Source organism: Anastrepha obliqua, chromosome 4 (assembly GCF_027943255.1).
Source record: "Anastrepha obliqua isolate idAnaObli1 chromosome 4, idAnaObli1_1.0, whole genome shotgun sequence".
In the NCBI taxonomy this organism is placed as follows: domain Eukaryota; kingdom Metazoa; phylum Arthropoda; class Insecta; order Diptera; family Tephritidae; genus Anastrepha; species Anastrepha obliqua.
The window spans coordinates 67586939-67604134 of NC_072895.1; the positions used below are offsets into that span (position 1 = coordinate 67586939).

At 35.6% G+C, this 17196-nt stretch overlaps 1 protein-coding gene across 1 annotated transcript; it reads left to right on the forward strand.

The window, feature by feature from the left end:
* The first annotated feature begins 706 nt into the window (after positions 1-706).
* Positions 707-2620, forward strand: LOC129245732 (uncharacterized). Its single transcript, XM_054884074.1, has 4 exons — positions 707-962; positions 1106-1292; positions 1380-1496; positions 1564-2620. Exons 1-4 carry the CDS (start codon positions 725-727, stop codon positions 2501-2503), a joined length of 1482 nt encoding a protein of 493 aa, XP_054740049.1. The 5' UTR covers positions 707-724; the 3' UTR covers positions 2504-2620.
* Positions 2621-17196: the final 14576 nt, after the last annotated feature.

Below are 17196 nucleotides of genomic sequence, written 5' to 3' on the forward strand. Positions count from 1 at the left end.
TTCTGATTTGGATGCCATAAGGAAAACACGTAAGTGCAACATGTAAAAATTGTTTGTGAATTTTTTTGGAGTGGATTTTGGAACAGTGAATAATTTCTTACGAAATTTGAGAATTTAATGTGAAATCCGAATGAAATTATGTGTTCGTGAAAAAAAAATTTTTTTCGTTTTTTTTTTTGAAAAATATAAATGGATAATGGTTAAAAAAGCTCCAATGCTTAATAAAACATATAAATTGAAACGAAAAATTCATGGATGATCAGGAAAAAAGACGATTGTTTATTCATATGCGTTGATTTGACATTTAAAAACAATCTTCTTTTTTCCTGATTTTCAATTTATATTTTATATTTACTCAAAAACAAATAGAAAAACAAAAAATATTGTTTATGTCAAAGCGCTTGAATAAAGAATAAAGAAATAAATAATATGAAAACCATATATTTTCTGTTCTAAACCATATCTATTCTATTTTAGTGTGCCCAGCGAAGGGGGCCGGGTTTGCTAGTGTAATATATGTAGGTATGCGCAAGCAAGTGATGTGTAGTCCAACTCTGCTAATAATACATTACACTTTGGTCACGAAAGGAACTTAAATCAATACCATTTACCTTTTTCGCGATAATATCTCTTCCATAAACATTGTTTTATGTGTATTTAAATACCCATTGGGCAGTAACGTAACATTTTCTGTTACCAAAAGACTTGAATTTTATATTTAGAAATGAAAATATATTTTTTAAATGAACTTCAGGTTTCCGATATTGATGGACGTGAAGTAACTAATGGGGAATTGCTCTCTTGGTCGATACGTTTGGCGCAGCATTTCAAGAAAATGGGCTTGAACCATAATGATGTCATTGGTATTGTAGCAAAGAACAGCACTTACTTGAGCTCCGTTGCCGTCGGTTGTTTTATGAATTGTACACCCTTTCATGCGATAAACGGCGGTTTTGATCCTGGTGAGCAATTTGTAGGCTCTTTTGAAACATTGATAACCTACCTTAAAGCACAAGTAGTGTTATATGATACCACCTCTGCACACAATAATTAAGTAGCAAGGCTTTTATTTCAAGTCCACTACGTTTTTTATTGTACTTTTCAGTTACAATCCAAACACTCTTCAAAAATACAGCACCAAAAATTATATTTTGCGATGGCGACGTTTACGAGAAAGTCAATGCCGCCACACGTTCGTTGAGGCCATTGTTTTATACACTCACAAATCATATTGACGGTGTATCCACGATTGAAGACCTATTACAGCCAACCCCAAACGAATATTTATATCAGTAAGTAAATACGTATGTACATATATGCCCAATGATAACGGCAAATGTTGTCCTATATCACTAATATCGATTTGTGCTTTCCTGCAGGCCCGAACCATTGAAGCTTGGAGGTGCACAGACTGTAGCGATATTGTGCTCCTCAGGCACAACTGGTTTTCCCAAGTGCGTTTGTATGTCGAATTATTTTCTGCAGATGGATAATATGTGAGTGGATGCGGAAAGTGCAATGCAAGTTAAATTGAAAATTTTCTAATTCTTTCATTCGTTTAAGGTTTGTTACCAGTCATGACGTCATTTTCACAAATAGCAGTTTAGACTGGATGACTGGTATATTCTTTACCTTTCTCTCTAGTGCCACAAGTTGTAAGCGTGTCATTACTAATCGGCCCTACACACCCGAGTATTTGGTTGAGTTGGTGAAGAAATATAAAATCACTTATATTATAGCCGCACCACGTCACGTCGCCACCCTGGTCACCTGTCCTACAGCCACTACGGATAACTTGAGCTCGATTCGTACGTTCGCTGTTGGCGGTGGATGCGTAAATCTGTCGACACTGAATCGTTTGCAAAACATTCTCCATAATGGTATTATTAACATATATTATGGAATGACTGAGACCGGTTTTGTTTCTGTGAACTCTGGTGACCAGAATCTTAGCTCTGTAGGGAAGTTGTTCCCCCACATGGAGGTGCGTATTGTTGATGAACAAGGCAAGAATTTGCAACAAAATGAAGTTGGTGAGATTTATGTGAAGACTGGACATACTTGGAATGGTTATTATGGTAATACCATTGATACACAACGTATGCAGGACTCTTTTGGCTGGTTCCATACCGGTGATATGGGTTATTTTGATGATGAAAGTTGTCTGTTTATTGTTGATCGTAAGAAGGAAATAGTTAAGTATCAGGGTATGCAATACTGGCCAAGTGAGATAGAGGAGGTGATTATGAAGATGCCTGAAGTGGAGGAAGTTTGTGTGGTTGGCGTATATGACGAAGGTAATGGCGATGCGGCCGGAGCAGTGGTGGTGCGGCGCAAGGGAGCTCAGCTAACGGAGCAACAGGTCAAGGAGTATGTCGCTAAACACTTGCCAGTGACCTTTAAACAATTGCATGCGGGTGTTGTTTTCGTAGAGCGTCTACCTGAGAATACAAATGGTAAGACTTCGAAGAAAGAAGTTAAGGCATTATTTGCGACTAACTGAGGAATGGCGGGGAAAAATTTGTAGATGAGTTAGGTATAAATGTATGTATGTATGTATGTGGATTAGTTTTTGAACCAAAAATACATTTTTTTTAATAAAATATTTATATATTATCAATTGGGGATTGCATTTATTAAAAAAATGTTTCACGCATTCAATTTATTTATTTTTTACTCCTGTTAAGCAGCTTACATATTATTATTAATTTTGAGCATATCGGTACATTATGTATGTCATATGTGTGCTTGCATGGCGTTTATGGCACCATGCCCAACGTATGGGTAACCCAGGTAATTTTTTTGTTTACGGTTTGAGGAGTTTTATATATCTTTTGCATGCATGCTTAAGAATTCATTGGCGTTCAATGGTATTTGTACATCTGGCTGAAAGTATGCTTTAGCTTCGTGTTGAGTTGAATTTGAAGGGCGACCTTTATGTTTAATCTTAAATATTTTGTGAACGTGATGGAATTTCACAAATTAAATTTTATTTGAAATACAATTGGGCTCTTTTGAAGGAAGCTATTTATTTATGTACAAAATATAAAATGTGTTGTTATACCTACATCCCGTAGCGATAGCGAGGGAGGTAGTGAGAGCTGAAGTTCTTTTATTGACTTTAAATGGGAAAACTGATTTCGGAATATTAGTTATGTGTTTTTGTTTTTTACAAAGCTTTGCAGGTGCAGCATTATCCTCTTGGCAAAACTTTGCGTTCCAACGGTCGCGCTTCTATTAGACAGACTGAATATGTCCTTTTACGAGTATAAGGGTTTTAGGCTACAAAGTATACTTAGCTTGTTTTAAAATAAAATTAGAGAGCATCGCCTGACAGGAAAAAATAAATGCTCTCAACTCGAGTATACAATTTTTTGAAAGGTGAATGTTTAGTTTGGTGTTTCAGAGTTTTTTAAAGACAATTTTTTAAGATACATAAAAACTTAGCAATTTATAAAAAAAAATTGAAAAAATTTTAATTTGAAATCTTACTTGAATTTTTTAATATTACAAAAAATTTTAATTTAAAAAGTTATAAAATTTAAATTTTGAAATTTTTCAAATACAAATTTTATAAAAATTAAAAATCATAAATACATATATTGCATAAATTATAATTTCATAAAAATTTTAAATTTTCTAAAATCCGTATCTGTATGTACATTAAATTGTGTAATTTGTGTATATAGATGTATATATTTACGGATATGTGTACGGTATTTCTCCCTTGCTCTGTTTTTGAAAAATGTGTGACAGACTTTATTTTGGGCTTCCTTAAAATTACTTTTTAGTAAAGTTCGACAGCATTTCTTACACATTTTCGTTCATTGAATTAAATTATGCAAAAAATGCATGCTATTTGTAAGACATCTTTAATAAATAATTAGTATATTATAAACAACTTTTTTATTAAATTCTATAAATTCGTTTCTAAAAACGGTACACCTTTTTCTTTTAAAATATTGGTTTTTTATAATTTTAAAGCATATTTTTTTCAAAAATTGTAAATAAGTCACGTTTTAGCTTTAAAATTTAGATTTTTTCTGACAGAATATTTGGTAAAGTTTTGGTTCTCCTTTTTCATAAAAATATCGTTTTTTATTAATTATGAAATTCAAAAAAAAAAACTTTTCCTATGCTTTGCAGATATTTCTTGCCAATTTTTGCTTGCTAAATAATTTGAAAAAAAAACTCAATATAAAGTGCGTTAATAACTACCTTCAAATTATCGATATTCCAGTAACATATCAATTTGTACAATAATAAAATTTGTTTCATTTTATTAAAAAATAGTAATACTTATACTTAATTAAAATTTTAAAAATTAGATTTTTTATAAATCTTTTTATCCTAAATTTCGCGATTTTGGTAAAAAATATTTTTTCACCTAAATTAAAAATATTGGATTTAAATTTCTTTTTTTAATTTTTTTTTTTAACTTCTGCATTTTATTTTATATATTTTCTAACTATTTTAAAATTTAAATAATTTTTTTTTTTCACTTCCTTAAGTATGCCTTTTTTCGATACAAATGTGAAAAATAGTTAAAAATGTCTAATCGTTAAAATTTTATCAATGTTTCAAATTTATTCCCACCATTTCCTTTTTATATAAAATTTTTTTTATCAGTTTTATTTACACTTCAAAAATTGCTTGGCGCGATGTGCGGATTGGTTTTTAAAATGTTTTCAAAACTAAAAATTAAAATTTTCTTTTAATTATTTTGAAACTTAATTAAACAAAATGTACTTGTTTAAACACTAAAGCTCCATTGTCTATTTTAATATAACGATTTTCAAAATTGATTTTACAGTTTTTTTGAAATACGTAGCAATAAATTTTATTTGCATTTCAAAAAATGCTTCGGAAGAAGTGGGAGATAATTTTCAAAACGTTTTCTAAATTTGACAAATTTAGTTTTTTTAACATTTCTAATAAAAATAAGAAAAAATTTAGATATTTTATAAATACTTTAAGAATATCTTTTTAACTTTTTTTCGCTAAACACCGATATGCTTGCAGTTTTTTTATGTTTTGTTTTTAATTTCTCTCTGATTCCCTCTGATAGGTAAAAATAGTTTTTTACGAATTTTCGAAACACCCTTTTTGAAACATTCTTGATTTTTGTGTTTTATAGTTAGATATGATTAAAATGCTAATAGTTTTAATCATCAATATTAGGATACATTTAAAGCCTTTAACCCCTAAATGAAAGCATACGAAAAATTCCGAAGTGAAAAAGCAAAAATTTTTCAGTAATTCAACTATTCATCCAACACTGCTAACAGAGTCGATAACATTTACCAGGTCCCACGCACGTAAGCACAAATTTTCATTCAAATCAAAGCAGGGAAAATGAGTCAATTGTTATCACAAGACAGATGACGAAAAAATTCTGACCGAAAGCCGTGGGGGTGAAATGACAAAACCACGAAATGCATGCTCGCATAAACAGTATGACTGAAAAAGTTGTTGGAAATTGATATTAAAGCCATACAAAAATAACTCAGAAAAATATTTGTTTTTACATTCCCATGATTCAAACTCATTACCTCGAAACAAGTGTGCGCAATTAAGCCGACGTGAATACCAATAACAATTCCTATAGCAAATATCGAATATACCATCAATTGCAAAGCGAGATATACAATATAAGACCCAATGCAGGAAAGCAAAGACAGGAATTTCATAAAAAATGCCCTGAAAAAGTGTTGTTGAGCTTTGTTAAATATTTGCTTGCAAAAATATGCAGTTGTATCTGCCGCAGATATAAACTTTAGTTTCATGCGTACGTAAACACGTTCGCGCATAAAAAGGCAGGCATACACATACCCTCGATGACTACGAGAACCACAAAAACTTATACATCTATTCGCATCGATTTGTGGGCATTTGCGCACCCAAAAGTCAGCCTTAAAGCTCTTTCACCAAAAAATTCAAAAAATAAATTAAACATTTTCTTCTAAGTGTGTAAGTACTAATTTTTATTTTTCACCAGCAGACCCTTCCACATTCTCTGCGCAACACGCGTAGCGTAACTTTTACACCCACTTTTGGCTAGTCGGAGTGAAGTAGCACTGAAAGTTGGCAATGATACTTATACTTGCAACCCCCTAAAAAAGTTGTTGTGCACAGACAATTCAATGATCTGGTGGTAAATAGAGTTGGCCATTCAACCGTTATGCCATTCAAGCAATGCATCAAGCACTCGTTTGCTCGGAGTAATTAGTCAAAAATTCGGAAAGCAAAAAGTTCTGCCTCCCCCATTTATATTACCGCTCTGGCTGGCGAGGCATACACTTAACTACATACAAAAACTTGCCACATTCGATTTTTCTCGCTACGGCTGTTACCGCAATATCGCTAGCTTACGGGTGGTAGTGCTGAATGCCACAAAAACAGTGGCGTGTATTTTTCGAATGCCACTGTCAATGCTTCTGGCGTCGATGATGATGTTGCTGATGCTGATGATTATGGTGTTTGTGATGGCAATGCTGATGATGAAGAGATGACTGGGCACAAACACTCCAATTCCAAACGCACATGGGAGGGATGATGATTGGTGGTATTTTTTTTGCCACAAACCGCAAAAAAAGAGATATTGGCGCAAATGTAAAGTATTTCAGACCAAAATGGCGCATAACATGGACGATGGCGGAGTTGAACGGTTGCCCGGAAGCTGAGATATACAAATACTTGCATGCATACATGTCCGTGAAAAAGTGTACCAAAAAAAGTGGGCATGGAGGCGTATTTGCCATGGTTGGCTGAATTTTTTAAAAGCAGTTATTCTTTATTTTCCTTAGCTTTGACCACTTTGCGGCAGCGTTTCTGGGTACTCAAACTGATGTTGTTATAATTTGAGGGGAGGCAAAAAATTTGTTCACTTCAAAAATGTAGCTATAAAGTAAAAAAAAAAACAACTGTAAGTCCAAAAGCAAAACTCTACGGTTCCAAAACAAAATTGACAGCCGCATATACCTTTTTTTAGCTTCTGAATTTTATACCATTCAAACGCTGGCTGCTTTGATATGAATCAGTTTTTATTCATAGAAAAAATCTTCAATTTTCTTGCAATTGCCTTTTCTAGGTTCGCTCTTCAAATTTGAAGTCATATTTGCTGTACTTTTTTTGGGGAGGTCGGTTTTCAAAAGCCGCCAATAGCAGCAGTCCATCGCCCTTCTTTTTTTGGTCTTTGTTTTTTGTATTGTTGTATGATTTGCGTATTTGTTGTATTTGCCGGTTTTATGACCCAAACCCTAACTGCAATTGACACATCCTAAATCATTGTTTATTAATTGCTGTCATTGGATATGGCACTTGACAGTTTGTTGTGTTGTCTTTCGAGCTGTAAATTTTTGTTGACTATGAAACATTTGTAAAGCTGAAGGGAGCTGAATGTTTCCAGTTAGGCCACACAAATTGTATTTAAAGCAAAAGTTGGTTGAGAGTTATTTTAGGAAACGAATTTACTGAAAAATGTTTAAGTCAATATAGACTTCGAGCTGAACTAGATTCTTAAGTGGAATCTCAAAGAAAATTATATAAAAGGTATACATACGAGTATGTGTAAACCATTTATGCAGCCAAGAAGGACCTGCGGCCATATATTTATACTTATACATAAATGGCACAAGTTTATGTAGCTCGAAACAAAGTTACTGTAAGTGTTTTCAGATAAGAATTAATAAACACCGTGGAAGCAGGAAAACATACTACAATCAGCTCTTTTCTTCAAAAATTGCTATTACCACGCAAAGCCATTAATGGTAATTTTCAATAGGTTGCTTTCTGCTGGACTATTTCTTCTATTTATTGAAAAAGGTTCATATAACTCCAAGCTTTAAAAGTGGACGTCACAATTTATAGACCTAATATATTACGAAATTCACAACTACTTCGAAATCATTTAAGACAGTTGTAAAGGCTCAGCCTATTTTTGCTGTGCCTAGCCTTAAACGCATCGGTGTCAAACCTTGCAATTATTTCCGGGACTGGCTTCCAAGTGGATGTCCGTGTACCTTTTTTAAGGGTTTGGTAGAGTTTCTCAGAAAATATTGCTTAGTAAATTAGTTTATTTAGGAATCCATTCCACCTTCCTATATAGGACAGCATCACATTTATCTGGTAGGACATGCACGGTTGCACAACTTTCCGTTCTTTCCAGATATCGTCTGGTGTTGTTCAAAGTAGTATGTTCTGCCCACTTCTCTTTATAATTTGTATTAAAAATATAAGGTAATGTTTTCTCTTTCGAAATTTCTCACCTTCCCCGATGATCTTAAAATTTCCTTGGCTCAGAATTTATTCTTGACTCAAAAATATGAACAAATTCTTTCAAGCAGCTTTTGTCGGAAAAGTTAATATCATTTATTATACCTTGTCATTGTCTGTCGAGGGGCGACAGCTTTTAGAATATACTTTTGTAATTTGGTTTTTCGTGCCCAGTGATTCGAACCTGTGCATTTCCAAATGACAGTCACACAGCAACCCATTCAGATACGACCGTCGCAATATAGGAACCATCTAGATTACTTAATTCCACTATGTTGGCTTTTTCATGACACTTTTCTTAGATCTTTATACTGTCAAAAGGTTGTATATAACATATGTTGGGGCCCGTTGAGAAAATGCTGCTTTTATTTGGTGGCCCTTCCTAGTTCCAAATGTTTTTTATAAAATTTGCATTGCTGTCATTGAACTTTTCAAAACCATTGCCCTCATACAATTCCCGAGATCAGCTGTTGAATTTAACATCACTACACAGTAGATGAACACTTTTGTCCTGTTCTTTGTTATTTAATTTGATTGCGTTGATATCTCAAGAATATTCCTTTTAGTATACCTTTTACGAACTTGCGGCATTTTGCATGTTTTATATGTCCTAGGTAGGTAGATAGGTTGGGTGGTTGTCGTAAAGACACACTTAGACCTTTCGCAGGTCCATTGTGATACCACTGGAGCTTATCCTTACCCTACAAGTTACTTTTCAAACTACCCGGTAGCTTTAATAAACTGGCAGAGCTTCGTTAGTTTTAGATCCGCTATGTCCACTACATCGGTTAAAAATGCTGTATCAAGCGTGCGCAGCCTCCTCATAGCTAGGCTTTCACACTCACATAAAAGGTGTCTGACTGTTTCCTCTTCTTCTGTATTAAGACAGCTTTTACAGAAATCGAAATACGAGAGTCCTAACCTTCTAGCGTGGCTGCCTAATAAACAATGACCGGTTAATACCCCTATCATTTTTCTTATAGCTTCCAATTCGGCCATGTCTGTCTGCATGGGTATCAGCGTCCGGTTCGAGCAAGTTCATCCGATAATGTGCACTTTGTAGCGCTTAAATACGTCATTTAGAAGTTTAAAACATTCTAAGACTGTTTTCGACGAGTGTGTTTTAGATGAAAGCGCTTTTATTGCCGCTTGACTGTCCGAGTATATGAAGACTTCATTTGTGGATAATACTCTCGTTTTTATTACCGTAAGTCCCTCTTTTCTTTTCTCTTTTTCTCACACAGAGAACGTTGGTTCGATTCTCGGTGAAACACCAAAATTAAGAAAAACATTTTTCTAATAGCGGTCACCCCACGGCAGGCAATGGCAAACCTCCGAGTGTATTTCTGCCATGAAAAAGCTCCTCGTGCAAATATCTGCCGTTCGGCAAGAATATTATTGTCTCCCTTAGTTATATTAATTGAAGAAATATGGATCATATAAAAATACGTGAGGAAGGGCAAAAAGTAGCACAAATTGTTAAGATTTAAATGCTACGCAGCATATTTTATATATCGGCAGTCCAAATGTACTAATACCTTCTACTCAAATATGAACGAGACGTTATCAATAAAACGGTCCGCGGATGACATATGGCAAAAATAAATTTTTTTTTGGCAGGGCTGTTATAAGCTTACATGGTAAATTTCAGCGTGATATGTCACATAGTTTGTTTTCTGTGCTACTGTAAACAAGTCAAGCTCGAGTGTGTTCTTCGAATTTAATGTTGGAAATTCACGTGGTACAAATCGTTCAAAGAGGGCCGTACATCAACCCAAAAAACCACGCCTAAGTCGCTCAAAAATTAAGGTTATGCTGACTGTTTTTTTCGATTACGAAGGTGTGGTGCACTCGGAGTTCCTTCCGCAAGGCCGATCGGTTAACGCTGAATATTACTTAGACGTTTTAAAGCGTTTGCGCGAGAACATTCGTCTTAAAAGGAAAGAATTGTGGGACAACAAGTCATGGTTCTTGCATCACGATAATGCACCAGCTCATACAACACGTCTTGTTCGCGATTATTTGAACAAAAATAATGTTAATATCGTTCCGCAAGCACCGTATTCGCCTGATATGGCTCCATGTGACTTTTTCCTGTTTCCCAAGCTCAAGTTGCCGCTCCGTGGAAAACATTTTGAGACAATTGAAGTCATAAAAGAGAATTCGAAGAACACACTCGAGCTTGACTTGTTTACAGTAGCACAGAAAACAAACTATGTGACATATCACGCTGAAATTTGCCATGTAAGCTTATAACAGTCCTACCAAAAAACAAAAAATTTATTTTTGTAATATGGACCGTTTTATTGATAACGTCTCGTTCATATTTGAGCAGAAGTTATAATCCAAAATTCAAAAGCCAAGCCCCTAAAAGGCAGATTTGGAGAAAAATTACTTCTTCAAGTCATCGAGACAGATCGCATCAGCTGTCAATCAAGCTTAAGAAGATCCAGTTGACCTTTCCGAAGGCGGAGAGAGACTGATTTGTTTATAGTTTTTAAAATTCGTACATACACAAGAGAAAAACTCTTATTTTTTAATTTAAGGAGAAATCGTTGTGGTTGAGATGACTTCTGGGTAGAGTCTTGCTCATAGAGGGACAGAGAGATCAATGTATTTGAGTGAATTACTATTATTTTAAACCTTCGACGAATTAATGCCCGTTTTCTTGTCGATGAAAGTAGAACCAAGGTGTTTCTGTTAAAGTGGGGTAGCCGCAAATACATACATAGGATATTTGATTATTATATGTCACCATCTGTAACATGAAGCATTTGCCAGGCTAGCTTGGCAGAAAGGCGCGTTTAGTAATGCCGATGGTATTGCGAACGAGAGAACACTCAAATAAAAGCTCTCTTTGACGTAAAGCCTTACCGAAAACCTTCGGATGAGCTTCTTCGCTGTGCAAAGTACCAATTTATTAAATATCAAGGTCTAATCTTTCTTTGTAGTTATATTTAAGTTGTATCTATATAACTATCAAAAAGGACTACTTGTAAGTCAAAAACTGAGAACTTTTATTTCATTTAATAACCTAAAAAAAACCAAGAAATCAAGCAGGAATAGAAAAATTCTTTGAAAATACTAATGCAACGTGGTGCCAAATTCCTATCGGAGGATTGATAATTTTTGCAACTGGCTGCAGCTGCAGTATACAAAGAGATAGCAATAGCCTGCGTTGATGTCAAAATAAAGATTTCCATTACTCAAAATCGTTTTATTTAGTAAAAAAGTATTCAAAAACAAAATTGGATATGAATTGAGGCATAAGGAAATGACATAAAAACTTTGCCAATGCATACTTGGGTAAGCCAATATCTTACAGGCCCGAGTATGTACATACGGCAGGTATGTTAGTTATACATACATTAACAATAGCGTACCAAGAAGCCCCTGAAAGCTTTAGAGACATCCACCTCTACGTCCTCATAGTTAATCGGCTATAAAGCGCTTATAGTTCATTGTTGCAATATTACAATAATATGCATACTTGCAGCCACACACACACATACACACACCCACGTATTATTCGTCTATGGCAAGCTATGAATATTTGAGGAAGTAACTTTCCCATATTTTTCTTTCTTTTTTTTCACTCTGTATTAAAGAAAATAATGTTTGAGAGTGGCTAAAGTTCGATGGCGTCACCAACATAAAATATCCATAAAAGATTGTTTGTTTTCACACTTTTTGTTTTTGCCTCGTACATTCACTCTTACTTTTATGCGATTTGCCGCCTTGCATGCAACACTTCCCTGTATCAAGTGACCGAGTGAAGTGAGTGAGTGAATGACTTGGTATCAGTAGCTGTGACATAAAGTGTTGTCACAACTGTTAAACAAAAAGTTAAAAGTTAAGTGTATTGTAGAAAAGTAGTAAAAACTAAAACCATCAGGCATCCATCATCAATGGAAAAGAGAAGTGCACTTGGCCATAGAGTGAAAAAGCAGCAACAAATAGGTGGTAGACAAGCGAACAACAGGAGTAACTTACAGACACTCAGCTGTACAGGAGTAGGTTTGTGTGTGCACATGCATACATATACGAGTATGCGAAAATATATGTACACCTATATAAAAATAAATATGTGTGTAGTTGTAAGAGGACATGTGAAGATGAAACGATATTTTTTTAGCAACGCTTAGCACATGTTTTGCTGCGCTCGCTCGAAGCGTTAGTTGGTAGCTGCCACTACTTATTTTAATACTTAGATACTTACTTAGTTACTTACTCCCTTACATGCTTATATGCATAGTTATTGCCACTACTGTTGACTTATGCGCCGTTGCAAGTCTCGACAGCCACTTGACTTTCTTAACTATCATCAATTTAACGCTTCCACATTGCTGGTTGTGTGGGCGGATGGCGATTGCTAACGTTTGTGAGGCCGAAAGAATGAGAGTCGAGGGGAATGAGAGTCGAGGGGAATGAGAGTCGAGGAGAAAGAGAGTCGAGGAGAATGAGACTCGAGGAGATTCGAGGCGGACGCTGGGGCTGAGGTGCGGTGTTACGTAGAGTTTGAATGCTGGTCGATTTAAGTTTGCAGGGATGCAATTGAGGCTGAGCGTGAAGGATCAAAGAGCGGTGAAGGAATTTGAAGGAGAAAGAGTGAGTGAGCGCGCAGCGAGTAAAACGGGTATGCGTATATGACGTTCGCTTTATAGTCAGCAAAAAACAAATATATGCATACATATATACATACGCACATACATACGATCAAATATGCACTTGAAAATTCGCACACTATTGCCGCGGACGGACTCAGATTTCAACCATGCATGAGCGCTTTAACGAATGCATGCAGAGGTGCACACAAACATACACACATGTAAGCATGTGAATGTATGTATTACTTATTACACATGTTTTTGCCAGCAGCTGAGCTTGCTTTCTGAATTATAATGCAAGAGGGTGGAGGCGCGCGAGTGACGTAGTCAGTCAAGTGTTGCTGACATTAAACGCGCACTTGAATATGTTGACAGAACTCGTTGCTGTTGTTGTTGCGGCTGCTGCTGTTACATGATGCATGTTTTACCCAACTCTTTGTTGTTGTTGCTGCTGTTATTATTGCCGGCGCGGTGCAATAACCGCAGTAACCATGGCATTAGCGTATTTGCAACGGTGGCAAGTTGAAGGAAACACCACAGTGTTCTACCAAAGGGTAAAAGCATGGAGCTGGAAAATATCCGCCAGAAGAGCAAACAAAAAAAATATTTTCACATTTTGCGCTATTTTTCAGCTACTTTTTTCGTTTCACCTTTTTGTCATTTTAATTTTATGCTTTCAATAAATTTAATACACTTCTGTTGCAGGCTGCAGGCTGTGGTTGCCATTTTTTTTTTACCAAGCCGTTGTTGCATGTTGCATATTTTCGCTAGCGCATAACGACCGCTGGCATATGTATGTATTTCTGTCGATGTGGCGTTGGCGGCTATTGCATAATGAATTGGTTTTGGGCTTGGAACTAATACGACAACACAAACAGCCAGTAAGTATAAAATGAAAAAAGAAACATAAAAATGAAAGACGCAAAAAGAAAATGGAAGTGAAAATAAAAATCAAAAAAATTTAGCAAGTGCAGCAGAAATGTATGTATGTATATTTTAAAACAACAACTGCAACAACAGCTTCCCGCAGCAACAACGAATTGCCGATGCATATTTCCACAATAAGCTTTACTACATTGCAACAAGAGTGTCGTCCGTGTAGTTGTAGTAATTGTTGTTGCAATTTGTTACTCCTCGCCATATAGCTGCAGCTACTGTTGCATATCCGATGACTGACTACCAATGTGGCGTGACGCCGCCACTACGTTGCTGTTGGGGCCGTCGCCGCCAATGCCACCATCGCCACAAGATTAATGTTTGGCCACACTTAAGGCGTAAAAATTGTTGAATTTATTATTATTTTTGTAAATATATATCATACATATGCACACATGCCACATCATGGCAATAAAAGTGAAATTATTGTAATGTTTGGCCATTTGTCAGTCAATAGGTGGCTATTTGTGAACGAAGTGACTTTCCAGTGACGCACAAAAACTAAATAAGAAAATGGTAATAAATAGATATGCAAACAACAAATGCACCTATGTGTATGTATGTTGCAAGGGTGACCAGGGCAAAGTTAATAGGGAAAATTATAATTAAAACGTTTATTATAAATAGAAAAACAGTATATGAAGTAGCGTGCACTTAATCAGAAAAGCAATATTTTGACTAGTTTTGATTACTTTTCCTAATTGATTTTATAAAAAATAGTTTTAATAATTTTACAATATTTATTATAAGGGCTGGTTAAATTTCAAGGACCGATGTTGAATGTAAACCACATCTAAACGTCAATTTTTTTTTGTACTTTATTTGACATTTTTCAATTTCAGACTAATTCAATTTGAATTATGGAAAAACACACAATCGAGCAACGCATTAAAGTTATTCAGGCTTATTATGAAAACGGGCGTTCAAATCAAAACGGGCGTTCGAAGAAAATAGTCTTCAGTGATGAGGCATATTTTCACCTCAAGGGATTCGTAAATAAGCAGAATTGCCACATTTGGGCGAATGATAATCCAAGAGTGATTGCCGAAAAACCAATGCACCCACAAAGAGTGACTGTTTGGTGCGGTTTATGGACCGTCGGCACCATTGGGCCGTATTTTTTTTGCAAAATGAGGCCGGTCAGGCAGTTACTGTGAATAGTGTTTGCTATCGTGAGATGATAACGAACTTTTTATGACCCGAATTGGAAGATATGGATGTGGACGATATTTGATTTCAACACGATGGTGCCACCAGTCACCCAGCTAACGAAACAATGACTCTTTAGCGCGAAAATTTTGATGGCCGAATAATCTCACGTCGCGGCGATGTCAATTGGCCGCCAAGATCATGTGATTTGCCACCGTTGGACTTCTTTCTTTAGGGTTATTTGAAAGAAACGATGTACGTCGATAAGCCAGCAACAATTCAAGAGCTAAAGGATGAGATAATTCTGCACATTAACGGCATAGAACCCCAATTATGAGTCAGCGTCATCGAAAATTTGGACTATCGGATGGAGGTGTACCGCCAAGGCCGCGGCGGCTATTTCGCCGATATTTTGTTCTATACGTTATTCAGCTATACCAAAGCATCGCTTCATCGGATATTGTCATCGTTCACGCTTCTGCGCCATACGTTAGGACGGGCATGATGAGAACCTTGTAGAGTGTTAGTTTTGTTAGTCGAGAGGACTTTACTACTCAATTGCCTACTTACTCTAAAGTAGCACTTGTTGGCAAGGGAGATTCTAGGTTGGATTTCCAGGCTGTCAGGCAAAATATAATATTAGTAATTTCTAATTAGATGCACGCAATTGTGTAAGTGTATAGAAAAGTGTCAAACAAAACAAAAAATTAATTATTAAGAAAATGTCTTTTACCCTGTCACATCTTACTATTGCCATTATTGACCTTTTATATAAGCTAAAGTATAAGACCCTCATCTCTGAACATTGGAAGTTTTGTTTAAAAAAATTATTGGGTCTGAACTAGATGGTTAAACTGAGTATAATAAGACCCTTTTTAAAAGCCTTACCCATGTGTTCGTTCATCTGCGGAACGTTTGAAATAAATTGACGGACTAGCTAGATAAATTTTTTGAGCAAGTTATAGACTATCCTTTATCCTGAAAGTTTTTATCTCTAGGAGGTGCTGGTGTCAAAATATTAATATACATTACTAATTCTGATCTGATTTGGGTCAAACTTATTCGAAACATATATTACACTGCCCAATAAAATTGTTCCTAAAAACGGGGCTGTGTACCATTATTCTGGATCAAGTCCTTTTCTCAAAAATTTGCGACTTTAAGTTTTCGCACTGTCTCTGAAATGATTCGTTGATTATTTTTTAGTGAAGAAAGTTGCAGTCTCTTTTGAAAGTATACATGCATATTTTTCAAAACGCAACATTTGCACCCTCTTTATTGCAGTGCAAACTTTTCAATTTTGGGTACTTTTCGGCCTATTTCTGCAAAATTTTGTATTGTAATTTTGTATACTTTAACCACTTAACCATTAAATATATGTGCAGACAGGCTTCACACACCTTTTTTATGGCAGCTGCCTGCAGAATGACTCGGTCGAATTATCTGAAGTATCTCTCTGCTGCACTTCTCAGGCGAGGCTCTCATCCAGATTTCTTGGCTTGCACTTTTTAACTACGTTTACGGAGTTACAGCTTCATCACCAGCAAAAAGTGGTTGTCACAGCCTTAACTAGTCATTATTCCGTACCTTGCCTTCACCTACTCTCTTTTCTGCTTTTCCTCTCTCACTTCAAAAATACCTCAATGTACGAATTACATAGAGTCCACGCTGAAGCGATGTCTCCTGCCTTCCGTTAGTGGCTAGCCATCTTACCTAACCTAACTTAGGAAAAGTGTCTGTAATAAAATTCTTTTCGTAATTTTTCCTCAACATTTTCCTAGCAGAATAGTAAGTTTGATAGATTTGATAATTTCATAAAAAATAAAAAAATTGGTACACATGGCGTATGAGTGATTTTTTTGCAGTAAAGGGATGTTATCGTTTATACTCGTATGTAATATACATATGTGCATACCTATGTGAATTTTGAAAATACTAACTACCTCATATAATCAAAAAGATTTTTTACTGAAACTTTGAATTAGAAAGTTCTGCTGCGATTCTTCAGCACGGAAATGGTTCGCAAAGTTCAAAAAGGGCCATTTTGGCGTCGATGACACATCCAGCAGCGCAAGGCCTTCTGAATTGGATGAATAATGTTTCATATAACTTTTGAAGGAGAACGGTCACCAAATCAGTCTTGAATTCGTGGAAGAAATGAACTGCGATCAAAAACGACTTACAATCTTTTTTATTCTAGGGGATTTGCCGAATATTTGGGAGCCTGGGA

Coding starts and splice junctions, on each gene's coding strand:
- LOC129245732 (XM_054884074.1), top strand. CDS start 725: ATGAAAATATATTTTTTAAATGAACTTCAGGTTTCCGATATTGATGGA. Junction 963..1,105: donor AAACGGCGGTTTTGATCCTG/GTGAGCAATTTG, acceptor TGTACTTTTCAG/TTACAATCCAAACACTCTTC. Junction 1,293..1,379: donor CCAAACGAATATTTATATCA/GTAAGTAAATAC, acceptor GCTTTCCTGCAG/GCCCGAACCATTGAAGCTTG.